The following is a 21,821-nucleotide window of genomic DNA, read 5'->3' on the forward strand; positions in this document are numbered from 1 at the left end:
CTATCCAGTATTCTACCTTCTTCATGTCGTATTAATCTAACAGTCAAAGGTCTCCCCAAATTTATGAATAGCGACATAGAAAAGAAAGAGGAAAAAAGAGAAAAAGAGGAACAATCAAGTGGAAGTAGAAGGGGAAAAAGCAAAAATCCGGTGGAGGTTTCGAACGTATGCCCAAAAAGTCTGCGGTGTACCCAAGTAATAGAGGGGTAGAGAGAGAGAGAGAGAGTTGGTGATACCCTCCCTTATGTTAAGCCCTATTTTCTATATGAGGTTGGGTTGGGTTAGGTAGACTAGAAAATCTAAGGTTGGAAGGCGCCTGCGAAGGTGGTGTGGACTGAATGTATTGGAAAAATAAAATTCATTTTACTGATTTTTTAGGGGAGTGACGGTAGAAAGTCTCTTTTCATTCGGCATATATCCCACAAGCAATGCAATTATTATGCTATTCCGAAGGGAAAATTCCAGATCAAGAGACTCAAGTGTTGTGTACTCTATACTTCTTATTCATGCCTTTTATGTGGATCAAGTGGAGCTTTAGCTTGGCAGAAACCATGTGCTCTCCACGCGTAAAGTGCGACGCGCTCCTTAACATCAACAGCCTAATGGCAACCATTAAGGCCATCGAGGCTCGCTCGGTATTATCTCTTGTGGCTTACTAATATATTTCATCCCTCTAACTTTATCTCATCAGGTTCACCAAATCCAGTCTGGCCAGGTCATCACGGACCTATGCTCCGTCGCGAAAGAGCTAGTCGAGAACAGTCTCGATGCAGGCGCAACAAGCATCGGTGGGTAGCCACTGAGGATACTCAGAATACCGGTCAATTGACTATTTCTTTCAGAGGTTCGATTCAAGAATAATGGGTTGGACCTGATCGAGGTCCAAGACAACGGCAGTGGTATCTCCCCGGAGAACCACGAATCAATTGGTGAGCGGTGCCCCAAGGGTTGAAACGCTGTTCTCAGCACTGACATTCGATATAAACCAGCCTTAAAACACTATACCTCTAAGCTATCCTCATACGATGACCTCACAACTCTCCACACCTTCGGCTTCCGCGGCGAAGCCCTCTCCTCCCTCTGCGCCCTCGCCGATTTCCACATTATAACCGCCCAAGCACATCAAGCCCCGAAAGCGAATCGGCTTGATTTTGAGGTATCGGGCAAACTAAAAAAGACCCAGATCGTTGCAGGTCAGAAAGGCACCACAGCATCTGTGGAAGGAATCTTTAAACGCCTTCCCGTCCGCCGACGAGAACTGGAGAAGAATATCAAGCGGGAATACGGCAAAGTATTGAACCTCCTCCATGCATATGCCTGTATCAGCACAGCTGTTCGATTCAGCGTCCGGAACACGGTCGGCAAGACGAAGAACGTGGTTGTCTTTTCTACAAACAATAATCGCACGACTAAAGAGAACATTGCCAATGTCTACGGTGCGAAGACGCTCTCTGCGCTCATTCCGCTAGATCTGGAATTGGAATTCGAGCCTTCGTATGCGATGAAACGCGCCGGAGACGATGGACAGGTAAATCGGATTCAGGTTCGCGGACACATCTCACGACCTGTTTTCGGGGAGGGTCGTCAGACGCCTGACCGGCAGATGTTCTTTGTGAATTCGCGGCCCTGTGGATTGCCACAAATTGGGAGGGCATTTAATGAAGTGTATAAATCGTTTAATGTCTCGCAGTCGCCGTTTATCTTTGCTGATTTTCAGATGGATACCAATGCTTATGATGTGAATGTGTCGCCGGATAAGCGGACTATCCTGCTTCATGATGCTGCGGCACTGATTGAGTCGCTGAAGAATTCGCTGGCGCAGCTGTTTGAGGCGGCGGACCAGACAGTCCCTCATACCCAGCTAAAGGCCACGGCAAGCAAGCAACAAGGGATAGCGTCCTTGCCAGGTTTTGTGACTGCAAGACAGCTTGCTCAGAGTGCGTCGGCGTCTCCTAAAACTCCGCGTCAACACAATGGAGAAGAGTCTGGAGTTAGTCAACCGGAAGCACATAGTCAAACTGTACAGAGTACGAGTCGCTTTATGAGCTCGCAGAATGAATCCAGTCAGCTGGATCCTCTATCGTCTCCTACAAAAGCTACAACGGTGCCACGGCGACCGAGACTGCCTTCGGTTGCCGCTTCGCCCGAGCCAATCTTGGATTTAATACCTAGTCGAGCTTTGAGCGGCGATGAAGCTCCAGCGTCGGCACCAGTTCAAGCTACTCCTGAAGATGAGAGTTCATCTCAGCCGTCTGAAGTAGGACAAGTCTCGGTGTCTAGAACTCAGGAATCCGAAGAAACACCAAATGTGGTTCAAAATGCCTTCGATCGCATGCGCCCTCGTCGAATGCCGGCCGAGATGGCCACTATCACAATCGGTGGCCATACTGTGACATCAATGGTAGGAAGTGGTCGACCGAGGAAGCGCACCTCTGACTATGGCTCTTCCACTAGTGGTGATCCCCCAAAACGCAAGCGACTAATTCATACGCCTTCAAGGCCCAACATATTTGGAAAACATATGAAAGCCTTTGCGGCACCGGGGACGCAGGCGGAAGATGAGGACGAGGATGAAGACGAGGATGAAGAACTCGGGGATGATGGGCAATATGAAGATGGTGAAGCAGAGGAGGCGGAGGCAGAGGATGAAGAATGTGAGGAAGAAACTGAGTATCCAGAAGCCCCTTCCCCGGAGCCTCAAGATCAAGACGATGTTCAGGATGAACCCCATGATCGCGCTCCTCAACCAGATATCGATGAAGAAGATACTGGCAAAGAGACAACCGCTGGTGGTATTCAAAATGATCTTGGCGAAGCCGAGAAGAAAGCCCAAGAAGAAGCAAAAGTTCAACATCTGATCCAAGAGGCCGAGAAAACAGCCGTTCTTCCGGGTGAACACAACGCCCGTCGGGCCAACAAAATGAACAAGGGTGCGGTGCACCGTGACGCTACCGTCAACCTCATCAGCACGATCGACGCCTCTGTCTCCCGACTTCGGTCTCAAATGAACAAGCTACGGGGTTGGAGACAACCCCGAAGAGCACCATCCCAAGCCGATAATGCTGATACCGATGAAAAGACAGCCGAAGACAAACTCTCTCTCACCGTCAGCAAAACGGACTTCAACCAGATGCGTATCATCGGTCAATTTAACCTAGGATTTATCATTGCCGTCCGACCCAGCGATGACCATGACGAACTCTTCATCATCGACCAACATGCTTCGGACGAGAAGTTCAATTTCGAACGACTCCAAGCCGAAACCGTTGTTCAAAACCAGCGGCTTGTCCGTCCGCAACGACTAGACTTGACAGCCGTCGAAGAAGAAATCGTGCTCGAGAATCGATCCGCTCTCGAGAAGAACGGGTTCATCGTCACGGTCGATGAAAGTGGCGACGAGCCCATCGGTCGTCGATGCCAGCTTATCTCATTGCCTCTCAGCAAGGAGGTAGTATTTGGATCTCGTGATCTTGAGGAGTTGATCGCTCTCTTATCCGAGTCTCCTGCCAACCACGCAATCTCCGTTCCCCGACCTAGCAAAGTTCGGAAGATGTTTGCGATGCGCGCATGTCGCTCCAGTATCATGATCGGAAAGAACTTAACGATGCGTCAGATGCAGCGCGTTGTTCACAACATGGGTACCATTGATAAGCCGTGGAACTGTCCTCATGGTCGACCTACGATGAGGCATTTAGTGCGTCTAGGGCAGTTGGAGGAATGGAGTGAGTATGATGAAGATCATGATGATCACGAAGATCCAGACTCGCAACGTGATTCACATGAAAATATGGGACTGGATCTATGGCGACGATACGTGGATGAGGAGAAAGAGGAAGAGGAGGAATAGGAACAGGAACATTGAATGATATCCATGAATATACAATATAGCTCGAATCACCACCAAGAAAACCAAGTCCTTCTCTTCTCCTTCTTTCCATCCTCGACTCCATTCCCAGTCCCATGTCCGTTCATATCTGCCTCACCATTTGCATTTGCATTAGCACTCCCATCCCCATCAACGCGCCCATCCTCATCCAAATCCATCCCATCCCCACCTCCCTCAACCTCGTCCATCATACTCTCAAGAGCCAACAGATCCCTCTCAATCATCTCCGCCCAATTCTGCACATCTCCAATTTCCTTTAACCCCGCCCTCGTCTCATCGGCCACCTTCTCCCACCCGTCATTCTGCTTCGCCAGTGCCGCCGAATGACCCGCCAGCTCAGCCTCCTGTCTTTCCAGGGAAAGGGCGTTAGAGTTGATGATTGCGGCGCGTTCGCGGAGCGGTGCTTCGAGGTTCGTGCCTACGCTGTGGAGGGTTGCTGTGAAGGCTGCTAGGGCTTCCTTTTGGCGTTGGTCGAGATCTGGGTCTTGGCCTGGATCTGTTTGGGGTTGAATTTGTGTAGATGTTGTGGTTGGGTTTGGGGTTGGGTCTGTCATGTTGGTTTGAACTTGAATGTTTATTTATCGTAGATGTGGGGATGTCCCAAGGTTCCAGTTCAGCCTTGCGGTGGATATATATTGGGAGCCGGTTAAGAATATAAAAACCTTAGAATGTGGGTTTGAAGAGATGTGGAGATCGGAGAATTTAAATCTTTAAGCACCAGCTGGAGACCTTTCACTCGAGATGGACTTCCAAGGTTGTTGAACTTGAGAATAGAAGTTCGATCGCCAACCCCACTTGGCGTGGCGCACTGTCAGCCTATTGATATCATGCCGGAATATGCAGGTTAAATAAAACCTTCCAAGTTGTTACACATGCGACGGAACTTGAGGAAGTCAAATTAAATTAAACCAGTGAACCGGTATTATCGGATTCCTATATGTTCCCCCGATAACTATTTTATGAACCGTAGAAAATGTTCGGACAGTTAGGAATAGCCAAACCATGTGCTCGCTCGAAAAGCTCTCATCCATGCAAATATGTCGCTTGAAAGAAAAAAAAAGAAAAAATTGCAAACGTTCAAACAACCTTGGATACTTCCAAGTAACAGGCATTAATAGTAACACATGTTCGAATAAGTTAGTCTCATCCAAGGTCACTGGTGCGATCGGAATGAGACCGGAGGCTGATATAGCCTGGTTAGAGAAGACCTGAAAGGACGGCTTCGGTAGCTAGAGAGTTACAATGTTAGTGGGTAGTTTGAACATACACATGCGAGAAACATACCAGAGTTGATGTACGGGCGTTTGAGGTCAAGGTTAACACCGAAGCGTCGCTCAAGCTCTTGCTTGATACTCTTCTTTGTCACGCTCATCAGATCTGCCGTGCTCAGAATCTCCCGGATCTCAGTCAAGAGAGCATCGTCGCTGGGCAGGTGGCTCAAATCCTCCATGCCCATATCCATATCCATATGGCGACTGAGCATATCAGATGGCGCGACGGAAAGACGCGATCCCGAGTTAAGTAGCGGCAGATCCATTTGGGAAACAGGCCGGGAACCGGGGAATCCATATTCGGAATGAGGCGGGAAGGCGTGCGCCTTAGTGCCATAGGAAATACCCGATATCTCGGAGCGGTCGTCGCGCGAAGTTTGTGCCTCCCACAACTCGACCTGGTAATCTTCCCAGCGCTTCTTTGGAATGGAGTCGGGGTCGAATTTGCCTTCGTCGGAGATGATGACCTTGCGACCCTTTTCTCCTGTGATGATACGCGTGTTACCCCAACTGAAGTCGTCCATGTGCCAGAAAGAGTACAGAGGGAGAGCAAGGGTGAAGACGGGAATGGCGAGGATGTAGATGAGCATCCAGCCAATCATCTCCCATTTGCGTCGGAGGATGAAAATGAGGGCCTGTAGACCGTAAATCACACCCAGGAGAACGAAAGATGTCCATGGGATCGACGAGGTGTCCTCGACCATATAGACAATCAGATAAACGATGTAGGCGACAGTGACGGGTTGGATAACGGTACTCAGCAGATCGATGAAAACGATGAACCGCATACTGAAACAGCAGAAACCACACAGCTGTTGCAGCGGAACTAGCTCAATCAGGTTGTGTACAGTTGAGTTAATCCATCGGCGACGCTGGGACAAGAAGACAGCAAAGCTCTCCGGAGCCACGGTCCAAGCGTGGGCACGGAAGATGTACTTCGTCTTAAACTTGGGATGGTGCTTCATCAGTAGCGTGGTCAGGTATCGATCCTCACCTAGGTGAAGCAGGTTTTTCATGTGGAGGGTATCCACACGAATCTCTGAGTAGGCCTCGATAATCTCCGAGCTGACGAACAACGGTTTGCCACTTTCTGAGGAGCGTACGCGGTACATGGTGAAACAACCCGGCAAACAAGTCACGGACCCAAAGAGACTTTCGAATGCCTTGATCAAGTTATGAGAAATGTAGTACTCGTAAACCTGGATCATGGTGACCATGGATGTTTTGGCATTGGACAAGGAAGTCTCTCCACAGACACCGATGAGACGAGTATCAGCTAAGAAAGATGAAACGAATCGGGTAGCAGCATCGGGTGCAACAACTGTATCAGCGTCCACTTGTAGGATAAACTCGTAGAAAGTGGGATTGACTCCGATGATGTTGCGGATCTGATGATGCATCTCAAGCTCCATGGGACTCATGGGTAGGTTGTAGTGAACCCGGTTCAGGAATCGCATAAGCACCATCTGGGAATCACGCTTACCACGGTTACCAGGGCGGGATACCTCAGAGGGTTTGCCGACCTTGACCACGACCAAGAAAGGAACAATGTGACCCTGGACTTCGTAGAGGCCAGAGTAGATCTTACCCATGTTGTGCTGTTTCATACCCTCACCCAGACTGTCGAAGCTGAGAGGCTCGGGATCCAGATTTTCAGGGACACCCAGAATATCTAGGACGATTCGAGGAGTAGGCTTATCGTTGCCTTGACCGATAATCATACCGTCACAGATGATCAGCAACAGTTTGCGCTTGTCATCGTATTTCATACGGGCCATGGAATCGATGGCACGACGAAGCGACTCCTCGTCCTCTGTATAAGCCGGCACTTGACAAATAATGAATTTGTCCAAGTTCTCGGGCAGATTTTTCTTCCCAAACTGCAAAGCAGCACAAAATTTGAAGACGATGACTGCGCAAATCATGATTGAGATCGCCAGGATGAAATAACGCGCAAATTGACACTGTGGGGAGTTTCGAGTATCAAGATGCCCGACAAAGAACAGGTTGTCCATGCACAACTGCATTCGATCTCGCATTTCAGTGGTGAAGTCAAGGTCGTTCCAGTATTTCGTGATATCGGACCCCGATTTCTCTTGAATCAAAGTAGTGATCAGAGTATTCATATAGTCCGTATTGATATCACTGGTTGATCTGTTCTTGCCCTCAGGAAAGCGGGGAACTCGAGGACCTGCCATGTAGTAGGTCATGTCGTAAATTTTGCCGTTCATGCTCACAATCATCTTTTCGTCGTTGTCCGCCAGATCCTTGATGTATTTAGCGGTATAACCGACATAACCTGTCTTGTAACTTGCTCTTAGCATGACCATCTGTTCGTAGTACCAATCCGGACGGTAATCGCCTGTCACCCAGTAGCGGAAGTCGTGGTACTTGGAGTTGACATCCGTGCCAGTGGCTGTAGATGTGGAAGAAGAGCTGGTGTTCAAGTTTGATCGATAGTCCAATGGCACACTTGGGTCCACCGTGCCGTCCACGCCTTGACACAAGGCTGAAACCTGAATTGGGAAGAGATCGCTTGCGTCGGTGCCGGCGTAAGCCTTGAGCGATTTTTCCGGAACGATGCTAGGGTAGTGGGAGGGCATGAATTCGCCAAGTTTGAAAACAACACCCGAGATGGCAATGTATGATGTTGCACCATGTTTACCATTATGACTTGAGAGTTCTCCTTTGGAGTAGACATGTTGTGTGGGGCAAATTAATCCAGGGAAGCCAACAATCATGAAGACTGCACAACCGCAGCAGAACCAGATGATCATGTTGATGGCCAATTTCTCGCGCCAGGCCACGCGCACTTCCTTGCGTTTCATACGACCAAGCCACTTGATGAGGAAGTCAGGGATGAAAAAGGTGAGCATCCAGACGAGGAACATCCAACGCTTGCGGGAGCCGGAGACGGGTAGGTCGTCCACCTCCTCCATGTTCTTCTCGTTACCTTTTTGCAACATCTGCTCTCGGGTCTCGAGATTTCGGAACATATCGCCAGCATTGAAGGCCGAACCGCCTGCTTCAGAACGACCATCCAATTCACGGCTTCCAAAGTAGCCTTGCTTTGCTTCGTCTCCGTAGATATAGGCACCCGGAGACTGGTCGGCTGGGTTGAGGAGACGAACCTTGGAGTCCGGGTTGCCACTGGCATCTGCGTAGACCCCCTCGCCTGCATCGGGGCCACCTATCTTAAACGAAGGGACCACACGTTCCCCGACCTTAGCAAGATCCGCCCAGCATCGCTCACTCAAGAAGACACCGGTGCTGCCCACACGGGCCTCATTGCCAGGCCATCGTCGTTCATCCAATATGACTTCCGACTTTTCTTTGTCGCTTCCGACAACAACATTGCCAATCTCAGCCAAGCCCAGGAATTCGGCAAATGGAAGAAAAACGCTAAAGTCCGAATTTCTTAACCGCTGGCTAATCTCTGCGACACCAAAGGTTTGGACTTGCATCCGTACGCATTTGCTGTCAAATTGATTTGCGATGCGGCGATCGTTGGGTTTAAGACATATCACAAAGTACGGGTTCAGATTTGGTGCACTCAGACATTTGTTGATAATCTCCAGTCCTGATAAGAACTGACCAGCCGCTCCTTGTGCTGGACCATTCAGAAGTGCGTTCCTTCGGCTGGAGGCATCGCGCCTGGAACTCGTTTCTTGGCTGTCGTTATCTCCGACCTCTTCATTGTCGGCACCAAATACATTTTCCGCAGCCGCAAGACGCGCCTGTTGGTTGATCTTGCGTCTAGCCATACTCGGCATTCGGAGCGGCTTTGAAGATACCTGGGCTTGCATGATAGCTGTCTTCTCCCGGGGGTGGGAGGTCGTCTGCAACGCTTCTTGGCCAAATAGCTCGCGAACAAAATCACTTCGGGTAGACTGCATCAGGTTCATTAAGTCCCCCGAGATCACCTCGCCGTTCTCCTCAAGCAGACCAGCAGTAGAGTAGTCTACTTCGCCCGCAAAATGTTTGACGGTGAACGCACTTCGGGATTGTGACATATAGCCAGGCGTGCTGGAATTGCCCACGGAGATTGCCGGGTTTTTGTTCTCGAATCGCCTCCGAACGCTCTCCAAGAACTGACTGTCGGTACGACCGCGACGTGTCTGGTCATCTAGAATACTCAGCAATCCATTGCCATGCTTCAAAAGGCCGCGGACGGTGTCGGTGTTATCGAAGTAGCTCGTCGCAGCCACCGAAATCTCTTCGCGGTCCAATACATCGGCTTTACGATCAAAGAAAGACTGCAGGCAGTAGTTGTACAAAGACTCGGTTGCCGCATTGCTGAGAAGTTGATCCAGGGTGGAGCCAGTAGCTGGGGATTGAGCGAAACCGGGGAAATCGACGATCGAAACGGTATTGGCCACACTATCCTCGGCGGCGCAGATCTTCTGGTTCACGGTTTCAATCACGTAGGTGACCAAAAGCGAGTAGATGGTGCGTGCAAGCGCATCGGCATTCTGTCGAGCACCCTTCGGATCCAGCATGACAGTCACACGCTCACGCTGGATAGATTTAGTCTTGTAACCCAGGCTATTCTCCAACGCTTCAACGGGGAGACCCAGGAATGCCGCCACATTGTCAAGAACATCCTTGTTCTTGACTACAGTCACAGTCTCACCACCTTCGTGGGAATAACCGCCGCTTTCTTCGGCATATGTGGTGGTTGATTGACCGGAAACGAACTCTAACTGTCCAATGTGGAGGATGGAAGCAAGAATCTGGCAAATCTCGGCAATCTCACCACGAGAGAACTCGAGCTTTCGGAGAGCGGTTTTAAAGTGCTGGAAACCTTCGCTATCATTGACTCCAACCTTCAACTGCGTTGGGTGACCCAGATACCGCCATCGCTTATGGCTCACTGCGCCTCCTCCGGTGGTAATATGAATAGGATTATCAAATCCAAGGTGGGACTTTTCAGCGGCGCTGGTGCCGGCCAAAAGATAGTAGAGTACGTGGAAACTGCGTTCGCCTGTGGGCACGGAGGAGATACGGCTCCGTTCCAATCGGTAGTCGATCATTTTACCGCCAATCAGAGTCGGATTGACCGAAGATGCGCCATCATATTGCAGTTCGAGAAAGAGACCAGCCTTGGAAGCTGTCGGGGTCGTCACGGATTTGGTCGTTGTCAATGTGTCAAAAACAAACGCTGCATAAGATAGTTTCGAGGAGAGTGGAGTTGACGAAAATGACAGGAAGGAAGATAGCAAGTGTGAGCGAAGCGTGGTTTTTCCCGAACCACTCTCACCTCTGATCCATGCATTAGATTGAATTGTTATGGGAGGGAAGTCTTGAGTTCACTCACAAAAACACCACTGCTTGATTCTCTCCACGCGCTCCCAAACGAGTGAAGGCCCGACGCGCCAGATCCTCTGCTTCTCCAGCCGCGCTTCCTTCTTTCGTGCCATCAGGACCCTTGGTAGCCGAGGTGTATGTATTTAGAGCGATCAATGCCTGGGACGAGAGATTGGCTGTCGGTAAACCAACGTGGAACCTGTCGGAGAATTAGCATGATATTCGACCCCAGACCCTCCGGAGATCTACGTACCGACTAGCCAGGTGGGCTGTCAGATGGGTGTCGGACTGGAGATGTGCGGGGAGCGAGGGAAGAGAGGATTGGGCGTGCGCCGGGGCGCTGCTCAAGTTGCCGGCCATCTTGATGTCACGATGCCTCCTCACTCGGAGGAGAGAAACGATTGTAGTCGGTCAATCAGGGATTGGATCCAGGTGGATTGGTTTGATACGTCTCGGAATGAGTGAAACGGGGAATGTCGAGAGGAATGATAAAGACCCCTTAACGAGTGAAGGTTCTACACATTAGAATTTGGAGGGGGGGAGGAGGGGTGGTGTGTCAACACCTGAAGAGAAGTGCAAGTGTCAAAGTGGAAAAAAGGCAGGAAACAGAAAGCAACAGATAAGACTGGAGTTATCTGGGGCAAAAGTTGTATGTATTATTACCGGTCACACGCTAAGAATAGAGCTATGTATTATGGAGATCAGCTACATCCACTTGTCTCCACAGTGATACAATACACAAATACCAATACCGTCTAACATGACTCGATTCAATTATGCTTTTCATAAGCGATTTGACTCCATCCATACATGTCATAAAATTGAAGTCCCTAGTATAATATCAACGTGAATATTGTTCCTCTGATAATGAAGCGTGTCCTGACAGTTCTAACTGACTGAATATAAATAAACAACCTTGTAGCAAGTAAATAATCGGATCTACCCGACAATTACATAAGCAGGGTCTGTTCCACACAAAAAATCCCTGTTGATCAGGCTTTTTTCCCTTCGGCACATGTGCAGGGTCTTTTCAGGGACCAAAACTCTTCTATTCTACTCCTTGCTCCCGACATCAATCATATGTCAAATAAGCGTTTCTATATTTAAAATACCCTAAATCAGCCAGAATCAGAGAGATCCAAAAGAAAAAAAAAACCCGCTGCACCAAACCCAAGGATTGTGAGTGGACCAAGTGAAACTAGGGGGTGTTCGTGGCGGAACGGTAAGGGTATCAACGAAATCCCCTGGGTGGCAAGTTTCTCCTTTGTGAGACATCCCAAATATAGACAGGTATTTTTACTAGACCAAGACTTGTTTGGGTTTGGTTTCAATCAGCGGGTTCTAGAGTCTGAAGTGGAGAAGAGCAAGACATTTCATTCGGGTGCACCACATATAAAGACCAATCATGATTGGTCGGAGCGCACAACCCTCAGACCACCTGACATGTTCAAAATCCCAATGTTTGTGTTCCCCTATTCAGAATACACCAGTACGGAGTACTAGTATCTATAAACGAGTTGTGAAAACAATAGTGCAAAACTAAAATTTACCTTCCAAGTCCTGTCAGCGATTCATCTCTACATTCTCACTAGGAAATATTTAAACCCGTATATAATGTCTCTTTTGACCTACTCGTGAAAGAAAACCCTACTCCAAAAAGCTTCTAATTGTAATATCAAGTACCGGGACGATCACTCAAGTTAGCTCGGGGATCGGCGGTATTTCTCAATCTGTAACATGATGCATGTAACCGGACTTCCCTAGTGGTAATTTTCATCGTGTATGTATCCCCGTAAACAATACCTTCTCCCCACGCCCATCACTTTCCCTTATCGTTGTCTTTTCCCTACTGCTTTTGCTTACTTCACTTTGACATTAATTGTTTTGTCGACTCTGTTTTTAACCTCAACTTCTTCCCATCCCCTCAGAGTCCCTATCTCCAGTCACTCGCTAATTCCTCCGGAGTATACACCCGCAGTAGCTCCCCACCTTTGTTGACGCGACAACCCCAAGGGCACATTAATCTGCATCAGAACACGCGGTTTATTACAGAGCTCTGGATCCCTACCTGATGCTATTTTGAACACCTCAATCCAACCTGGACAATTCTCCAGCGTTCACCATGACGAACCGCTATTCTGTCTTCTCCACCCAGTCGGCTGGGCTTTCGGGGCCTCGACCAGTATCTCAACATGCCAGCCAAGTTTCAACCACCACATTGCTCAATGCTCTTCACTCGTTCTATACCGCCGGTCAACCATATCAACTAGATGCGAGCACTAGCTTGGTTGTCAATACTTGGCTCACAGCTGCTACGGTCCTACCAGATGGTCGAAGTGGCGCAACAATTGACCGTGATTTGGCGATTCGGGCTTGGGAACATGCTCGGAGACGAGCCGAGGATGGTTGTATTCTTCTTTGGTATGCCGACTCCCAGTCTCCGGAAATTGAGTATCCTGCTAATTGTCAACAGCTCTCTTCACCGATCTACCCCATCATTGCTAGAACCATTCCTGACAGCTCTGCCACTCTCCACCCCCGAAGTTGGATATACGGCGCTGGCTACCTTGCGACCATTCCTTGCGGCGGCAACCTCCTTTAATCCATCTTACTCCCTCCATTCATCCTTGTCGGCATCTTATACATTGACTCTTGGGGGCACGGTGGTTGGCCTGTCTCTTGCTCTGTCAACATCTGGTATCAATGTGACCAAGGGTCTTCTAGATGTGCCAGCAGAGGCAGGCTACCGTGCCTTCGATGTATTCTATTATCTGTTGACTTCCGCATCTACTCCGGCCGAGCGGGAGTTCTTGGATCTAAAAGAGCCTGCATCGTATGCTCTTCTGAACCGATCCGGCACCTACGTACCTCCATCCTATCTACCGACCGCAGATGATACCGCAGCGGCAGAGGATCTTCGTGCAAATCTGAAGGCTATTGGTATCAAGGGCGCCACCCAGCGACATCTCCTCTCTGTGCTTGCGGGTCTGCTCAAACTTGGAAATGCTGCAGGGCTCATGGTGGACCAGGAAGATCTAGAAGACACTTGCGAGGAAGTAGGTGGTCTTCTGGGCATTGATCCCGAGGTTCTTCTGCATAAATGCTCTACCGATGAACGTGAAATTCTGATCGCCGGTGTCTACGAAGCTCTCGTGGACTGGATCATTGTGAAAGCGAACGATGCTATCTCGGTCGAAATCCAAAATATCCTGGAGAATGTCTCTAGCGTCGGTGGTCCCAGTGCCGCCCACTTGGCTAACGAAGACACTGTTAGCCTGACTGTGATTGATGTTCCACGTCCAGCCCTCGGAAAGGCGGTCGCCATGAGAGGTGTCTTTGACGACGACCTGGGCATCAATGCTGAAATGAAAGAAGACGGTATCCCCGCCCCACCCATCGGCCAATCTGTCATGGCCGAATTGAATTCTGCCATTTCAGAGGTGGAGGCAGATCTCGGAATCACAGGTTCTGCCGCTCGTGAACGAGAGCATGACCTGGACAGGCGGCAAGGCGTCCTGGAGAAAGTTGGACTGGAATTTGAGGCAGATTCGTTCCTGCGCCAATTGCTCTTCCCTGTCGACGGGGAGGGTATCTCCTTAGGGAAACGTGGTCGCTTCGATCTTGCGACCACGCTCCTGAGTAGTCGTGTTTGGTACCATCTCTCCATCCATCCCACTGATGAACTACCCGAACAGCTGAACAGTTCAAACCCTGCTTGGTCAGCTGGTACGGTCTCTCGACAGCTGCGTGATTGGCGACTTCCTGAGTGGGCCAATCGTCGTATTAAGCAGCTTGATTTCACCGCAGATTTTGATGTGGAAGAGTTTGTCGATCGGTATTCTCGGCTGGGATGCACCGAAGGCCAGGATGGTGTTCAGAACTGGATCCTCGAGAGAGGTTGGAGCAATGGTGATGCGGTCTTGGGACACCAGCGTATCTGGATGCGAGAAGGGGCGTGGTGGGAAGCCGAAACCATGCTCGATCTCAAACCAGATGAGAGCCCGATGAACCCCTTCGGATATGGTGCTGCATTGTATGAACCAGGCATCACACCCGATGGAAACCCTGTCGGAGAGTCATCAAACCTCCTGGGAAGTCAGCATGATCTTATGATGAATCAGTCCGCTATGGTCGCCCCAAGTTTCATCGGTCCAAAGTCGATTGCCCCAAGCATGCCTTACACCCAGGCTGGTGGTGCCGGTGACTATGGTCTTGGTCACAAGGGCGACGATAACAAGGGAGACATTGCCTACTACGATGACATGGGCCGTTACTTGGGTGATGGAGATGCTGAATACGGAGATCCCAAGCACATTGAGAAGAAAACTATTCCTCTCAGCCGTCGACTCTGGGCAGGATTTGTATGGGCACTCACTTTCTGGATCCCATCATTCGTGCTCCGATATGTTGGCCGCATGAAGCGTCCGGATGTTCGAATGGCATGGAGAGAGAAGGTTGTCTTGGTATTTCTCATTCTGCTTTTTAACGGCCTTGTCTGCTTCTACATCATTGAATTCGGTACTCTGCTTTGCCCCAACAAGGACAAAGTGTGGAATAACAAGGAAGTCAGCTGGCATACTGGAGACAACAATTTCTTTGTTAGCATTCATGGTCGCGTCTACGATATCAGCAAGTTCTGGCGTCTCCAGCATAGCGACGATGACATTGATACGACTTCGACGAATATGGAGCCTTTCGCCGGATTGAATTTGGATGCTTATTTTCCTCCGCCGCTCACCCAATTCTGTAACCCCTTCGTGACCGACACATCGATTGCGCTACAGAATAATGACACTAGCGCGATCGTGTACTCAGATGCAGAGCACGACTGTGGGCCTCTTAATTATCCATCAAACACCACCGCACTTCACAAAATCACTTGGTATGAAGACAAATTTTTGCCAAAGATCGCCACTTACTACAAGGGTGAGCTGGTCTGGTCAAAGTCGACTATCGAGAAGCAAGCCAATGATTATTCGCGGTATTGGGTCATTGTAAACCAAAAGGTTTACGACCTGACGAATTACTTCTACACCGTCGATTTGTATTCGGGTGACGACACTTATGAATTCTTGCCGACTGCCGTTACTACTTTGTTCAAAAACTACGCCGGTACAGACGTGACAGACAAGTGGCAGGACACAAAGGAATGGCAGGAAGCGACGAGGTGCCTGGATTATGTTTTTTATAAAGGCAAGGTGGATTTCCGAGGGGATGCTCGGTGCACCGTGAACAACTGGATCCTTCTTTCCTTCACTATCCTTATCTGCTGCGTGATTATGGTCAAATTTTTGGCTGCTCTGCAGCTGGGTAGCAAACGACGACCAGCACCTCAAGATAAGTTCGTGATTTGCTCAGTCCCGGCCTACACCGAAGGTGAAGACTCTCTGCGAAAGGGCCTGGACTCCTTGACGGCATTACAGTATGACAACAAGAGGAAACTCCTCTTCGTTATCTGCGATGGTATGATTGTCGGTGGCGGCAACGACCGACCAACGCCGAAGATTGTTCTGGATATCCTTGGTGTGGATCCCAAGTTGGATCCCCCGGCTCTACCGTTCAGATCCGTTGGGCAAGGCAGTGAGCAACTAAACTATGCTAAAGTTTACTCTGGTCTGTACGAGTTCGAAGGCAATGTCGTCCCTTACATTGTGGTGGTCAAGGTTGGCAAGGAGTCTGAGCAGTCAAAGACTAAACCTGGCAACCGCGGTAAGCGAGATTCTCAAGTTATCCTGATGCGCTTCTTGAACCGCGTGCATCATCGCGCTCCTATGTCCCCCATGGAACTTGAAGTCTTCCACCAGATTAACAACATCATTGGTGTGGACCCGGAACTATACGAGTATTGCTTGATGGTCGATGCCGATACCAGTGTCAAGGAAGATTCATTGAATCGCTTGGTGGCCGCTTGCGCAGCAGATGCTAAAATTGCCGGCATCTGTGGTGAGACCAGCTTGGCGAATGAAGAGCGTTCATGGTGGACGATGATTCAGGTCTACGAATACTACATCTCGCACCATCTGGCGAAATCATTCGAATCATTGTTTGGCAGTGTGTCCTGTCTTCCGGGATGTTTCACCATGTATCGTCTTCGCACTGCAGACAAGGGCCGCCCGCTGATCATATCTGACAACGTGATCAGAGAATACGCTGATATTGACATCGATACACTCCACAAGAAGAACTTGTTGTCACTAGGTGAAGATCGATTCTTGACAACCCTCATGACCAAGCACTTCCCGACAATGCGTTACAAGTTCCTCCCCGGTGCACATGCAAACACAGCTGCTCCGGAGTCATGGAGTGTGCTTATCTCACAGCGACGTCGTTGGATCAACTCAACCATCCATAACCTGGCGGAACTGGCTTTCCTCGAAAATCTCTGCGGCTTCTGTTGTTTCAGCATGCGGTTTGTCGTCCTCGTTGATCTCATTGGAACACTCATTCTCCCTGCTACGTGTGTCTACCTCGTTTATCTGGTATACTTGATCGCCAGTGGTACTGGTCCCTTCCCGTTGATCTCGATTATCATGCTGGCTGGTATGTATGGCCTCCAAGCTCTCATTTTCATCATCAAACGCCAATGGCAACACATTGGATGGATGATCATCTATCTGCTCGCATTCCCAATTTTCAACTTCGTGTTGCCCCTCTACTCGTTCTGGAAACAGGATGATTTCACCTGGGGTAGCACTCGCGTGGTCATTGGCGAGAAGGGAGCAAAGCGGATCATTGCTTTGGAAGATGAAGGATTTGATCCTCGCAGTATCCCACTGCAACGGTGGGACGACTACGCCATGGCTAACAACCTGCCTGGTCGACGTGGAGAACCCGTGTCGGAAAAGATCTACTCTGCTGGTCCTTACGTGGATGACATGGAGATGGATGAAATGCACTCACAGTACTCATCCGTGAAGCCTGCATCTACAATCCTCACCGGTTTCCCGGGCCATGGTCGCCACGCTAGTCCGTACATGCCACCCCAGTCACCAGCTCCATATGTCGGTGGCAATGTGCCTGGAAACCGCAATTCACACATGTCCAACTTCTCACGCTACACCGATTACCCTCAACTGGGCGCCCACCCCGCGGCTGTTGCATCTCGCCATATGTCTATGGGTAACATGAGTGGTTACCTGGAAAACCCAGGCCACGCTAGCCGTCACAGCCTGGGCTTCATGCAGAGCACCGATAACCTAGCACGGGCACGTAGCCCCATGGGCCAACAACCAGCACGCCCAGCCAGCACCGCATTTGATTTCCGCAGCGCCCCTGGTCCTGACGAAAGCTCCATCACCGAGGCTATCCGTGGCTGCCTCGCAGAAGTGGATCTCGACACAGTCACCAAAAAACAAGGTAAATCATGCTCACCCGATAATGCATGTTGCAATGACTAACATTCCCAGTCCGCGTCCTCGTTGAACAACGCCTCCAGACCTCGCTTACGGGCGAGAAGCGTGTATTCTTGGACCAGCAGATTGACCATGAACTCGCCAATATGTGAATTTCGCCCTTTTGCGCATATCATCTAATTTTGTAATATGCATCTGTTCAGCGCGTATGTTTATTTTTCAAGACCTTTCTCGGCATCTCTGGCGTTATGAGTGGGAAAGGTATCCCTTATTCTACAGCAAGCATTCAGCGAATTGATATGTCAGGCCATAAGGCCTGCGTTAATGAAATATATGGATTGCTACTTATTTTCACGAGTAAGTCGACCCACGTAGTCTTGGATCCTCCTCAGCGACACCATGAATTGTAATAGCTCTTCTGGATTTTGATGCACGATTTCTGGATAAATTAGAAATTAGTTTCCAAATCAATTTTGAAGAGAGTGCAAGGTACCTGTCTGTGACACCGTCTGCCCAAGATGGTAGATCCTGCCAATTGTCTGGGGCAAGCTAACGTAGTTTTGACTACTCTCGAGGAGCATATCATAAGCAACGGCCCGCAAGAGGCTACTGGTTTCTTCCACTTGGACGCCGGAGAGGAATCTTCCGAAAAGCGACCAATTGTTGAAAATATCCACAGTCTGTATATATGTACAACATCAAACTGGGTGTAGACCTGACCGCTATGGACAGCCTGCAGAGACACATAGTAACTTGTCAGAGAGGTCCAATTTCAGAAGCATGCATCGGTATCTTCACGCCTATGCTGATCATTTCTCCATGATAGAGCCATAAGATTGGCGGTCCAAGTTTCAAGACAGGAAGAACCCGTAGTCCAACTTTAGTATAACGGCCGTAAGGATTCAAATGATCTAGTGTATCAATCACACTGGGTTGATGCTCACGCCGATTCGTGCGAGGGATTTGCGGAGCCGGAGTAGCACTGAGCTCGGAGCAAGTATCAAAAACTTCATCATCTGAAGAGATGATTCAGGTTCTAGGTGATGCGTATTAATCAATTAAGATAACAAGATTGAATTTGTGAGTGTAGATCCATTAAAAACAATAATAGTCATTTCACAGAAAAGGTCGATGAGAAGAGCCTGAACCGGACAGCCATTCGGTCTCCCAAAGATATATATCATACCATTCGATAGACCATATAGAGGGAAAATCAAGACCAGGAATTCCATTCCTTAAGATGCAAATGCTTGTTGACAGACCATAAAACACAAGTTTGGTAGCCATATTTTGCGTTGTCAACTTCTACAAGCAGGTTGTCTCAATATATGGCCATGAATCGCATATTGTTACATATGACAAAGATGGAGAGAGAAAGGCAAAATAAAGAGAAAATCCGTAAAGATATAGCAGACTGTACATGAGCTTTCATTGAAAGCCTCCAAGATTTAAGAAATATGTACTTGATTCTGCTTTACGGTTTTGCTCATCCACGGATAATCACAGTAACAATCATTCGCAGTACCTATCTATGGTAGCCTTTGCTCGGACCCGTGAAAAACTTATATATTTCTTGCTTATAGAGAGAGACAGAGGGGGCCATTTGCCTGAAATAAGACTTCCCAAAGAGGAGACAGTCCAGTTCTCGGTCCTGCGGGGGCAGCTAGAGCGATCTATCGATGAAGCGCATGCCTTCCCTGTTCAAGAAGCTTCTTCCATCCCTTGGCTCCATGTGTCTGCACACCAACATGATCATAGTAATAATTTTTCGCAGCATCCATAATAGCCTTCACCCGCGCAACGGGCACCTTTTCCTTGCGGTCATATGAATAGAGACCGTTAACCTCCTGCTCGATATCACACCTAGAACAACCATCAGTATTTCATACATCGTCTAGGGAGTTAAGCACTCACAACTGTGTGTAGACAATTCCACAGGAATGTCCACCCTTGACTACCCCCATGACCAGCTTCTCATATCTCACCAAGAAGTCTTCAACATCCGCCGCTGTCGTGTACCCCCAATCCCGCTCACCGGCCTTCTGTCCGTCTTTCGCAGGCGCAATGTTCACGCCTCCAAACTCCGTGCAGATCACTGGGGCACCTGCTTTGTGCTGGGCGCCGGGATCGAGAAGTGTGTGGCCTGCGAAGCCTGAGTAGATGGGTTTTGTGAACATATCGTGCCCGGCTTTGGGGGCTAGGATGCCGCCTTCCATTTTTGAACATGTGGACGTGAGCTCGGAGGAGTCGGCGTAGTCGTGGTAGGTTGTTAGATCTGTAAGAACGTGCTCCCAGCCACAATTGTCGTTGATGGGTCTGCTGGGATCAAGAGACCTGCCAAGAAATGTTAGTGACTTTTCATTTACAACGCTTGAGTAGCATACTTGGTCAAATAGTAAAGAGACCTGATATGGTTTCTTTGCTCAATACTCCCCTTCAAATCCGTATAAGCCCAGCTCTCGTTTACAGGCGTCCACGTCACGATGCAAGGATGATTGATATCTCTCTTCACAGCCTCCGCCCACTCAGCATCCATGCGTTCAACATAGTCTGCTCCAAACTCATATGCATTCGCCATCTCCCCCCAGACAAGCCATCCCAAACGATCAGCCCAGTACTGGAACCGCGCATCCTCAACCTTTTGATGCTTCCGACAGCCATTGAAACCGAGTGCTTTTGCCATCTCAATATCCGCACGCAAAGCCTCAGACGAGGGTGGCGTGAGCCCCGTATCGGGCCAGTATCCCTGATCCAATAAAAGCATCTGAAAGTAGGGACGACCATTCAGACGAAAAGTCCCATCACCAGTCGTCCACGACAAACTGCGCATTCCAGTCGTAGTCTCGACTTCATCAACAAGCTTCCCCTCCTCGTTAAAAAGCCGAAGGACCAAATCATAAAGAATCGGATGTTCAGGCGCCCACAACGCAACACCATCATTCCACGCGCCATCAACCTGAAGATGAGCCAACTCCTTCTCCTTCCTCTTCTTCAACGCTAACACATCCTTCTCAGAAATCTTCACATTGGCCTCCATTTCCGCCCAGTTCCGATTAGCATGCATGTCCGCCCTCGTCGTACTAACAGTCATCCCCTCAATCGAAACCTCAATCTCCATACTTGACCTCTTCCCCTCCCCTTTCGCTTTCGTAGAAGATCTCCCGACAACAGCAACGTGAGCCCGAATCCTCCCTCCATCAATATCATCAGCCCTCAACACCGTCCCTCCACTCCCATCAACCAACCTCATCTTCGGCACACTCTCCATCCAAACACTCAGCCAAATCCCACTCGTAGGTGTATAAAAGATACTTTCGGGTACAGGTCCCCAAAACTGCTTTCCACGCGGCTGCGCCAAATCCGTTGCCGAATCAAGTACCCGTAACGTAAGCCTTGCATCCTTAATCCCCGTAGGGAAAGCATCGGTAACATCCACGTCAAAAGGAACATGTCCGCCCCGGTGCGAACCTACGAGATTCCCATCAATCCAGACTGTGCATTCGTAGTCCACGGCTCCGAATCGGACGAGAAGCCTGTTTCCCGATGCTTTCTCGGGTTCGGTGCGGATGTCTGTGATGGATCGCTCGTACCAGAGGACTTCATGGACTTCGTGTAGATTTATTCCCGAGGCGGGTGTTTGGAAGGCGTATGGAACGAGTATGGTGCGCTTTTTATTCTCTGTGGTTTCTGAGAGGGGTGACTTTTGCCATTGGTTGTGTTGACCTTCGTCGTTGTCGTCGAATATGATAGACCAAGGGCCGTCTAGGGTGCTCCAGTTGAGTGATTTGCGTTGGAAGTCTGGGCGAGGGTAAGATGACATTTTTTAAGTTTGGTTTGTGCGGTTGATTTATCCAGGAGTTAGTTTCTTGGGATTGATTGCTGGTTATGAATGGGGTTAAGTGAAGTCTTCACATGGGAATAGATTTTGGAAGTATGAGTATGAGGGGTTGACCCCACGTTTCGTTGCTACGTCACATCAGATCGCCATGTTCACCGACTATCTCC

At 49.3% G+C, this 21,821-nt stretch overlaps 5 protein-coding genes across 5 annotated transcripts; 2 read left to right on the forward strand and 3 right to left on the reverse strand.

Annotated features, from left to right (window-relative positions):
* Positions 1 to 602: 602 nt before the first annotated feature.
* Positions 603 to 3,847, forward strand: N7520_006746 (ATP-binding mismatch repair protein PMS1; the record flags this gene model as incomplete). The annotated part of the gene is made up of 4 exons (XM_057140680.1): positions 603 to 635; positions 692 to 788; positions 843 to 929; positions 990 to 3,847. 4 exons carry the CDS (start codon positions 603 to 605, stop codon positions 3,845 to 3,847), a joined length of 3,075 nt encoding a protein of 1,024 aa, XP_056994686.1.
* Positions 3,848 to 3,894: 47 nt separating this feature from the next.
* On the reverse strand, positions 3,895 to 4,440 carry N7520_006747 (uncharacterized protein; the record flags this gene model as incomplete). The annotated part of the gene is made up of 1 exon (XM_057140681.1): positions 3,895 to 4,440. One exon carries the CDS (start codon positions 4,438 to 4,440, stop codon positions 3,895 to 3,897), a length of 546 nt encoding a protein of 181 aa, XP_056994687.1.
* A 643-nt stretch (positions 4,441 to 5,083) lies between these two features.
* chsE (chitin synthase class Va) lies at positions 5,084 to 10,824 on the reverse strand (the record flags this gene model as incomplete). The annotated part of the gene is made up of 4 exons (XM_057140682.1): positions 5,084 to 5,115; positions 5,171 to 10,419; positions 10,475 to 10,663; positions 10,718 to 10,824. The coding sequence occupies 4 exons, from the start codon at positions 10,822 to 10,824 to the stop codon at positions 5,084 to 5,086; spliced, it is 5,577 nt and encodes a 1,858-aa protein (XP_056994688.1).
* Positions 10,825 to 12,586: 1,762 nt separating this feature from the next.
* csmB (putative chitin synthase) lies at positions 12,587 to 17,968 on the forward strand (the record flags this gene model as incomplete). Its single annotated transcript, XM_057140683.1, has 3 exons — positions 12,587 to 12,885; positions 12,938 to 17,820; positions 17,871 to 17,968. The coding sequence occupies 3 exons, from the start codon at positions 12,587 to 12,589 to the stop codon at positions 17,966 to 17,968; spliced, it is 5,280 nt and encodes a 1,759-aa protein (XP_056994689.1).
* Positions 17,969 to 19,489: 1,521 nt separating this feature from the next.
* On the reverse strand, positions 19,490 to 21,636 carry N7520_006750 (glycoside hydrolase family 2 protein; the record flags this gene model as incomplete). The annotated part of the gene is made up of 3 exons (XM_057140684.1): positions 19,490 to 19,679; positions 19,731 to 20,150; positions 20,201 to 21,636. 3 exons carry the CDS (start codon positions 21,634 to 21,636, stop codon positions 19,490 to 19,492), a joined length of 2,046 nt encoding a protein of 681 aa, XP_056994690.1.
* Positions 21,637 to 21,821: the final 185 nt, after the last annotated feature.

The sequence above is a fragment of the Penicillium odoratum genome (assembly GCF_028828045.1).
Source record: "Penicillium odoratum strain IBT 22623 chromosome Unknown utg000005l_segment0_segment0, whole genome shotgun sequence".
NCBI classification, from domain to species: Eukaryota; Fungi; Ascomycota; class Eurotiomycetes; order Eurotiales; family Aspergillaceae; genus Penicillium; species Penicillium odoratum.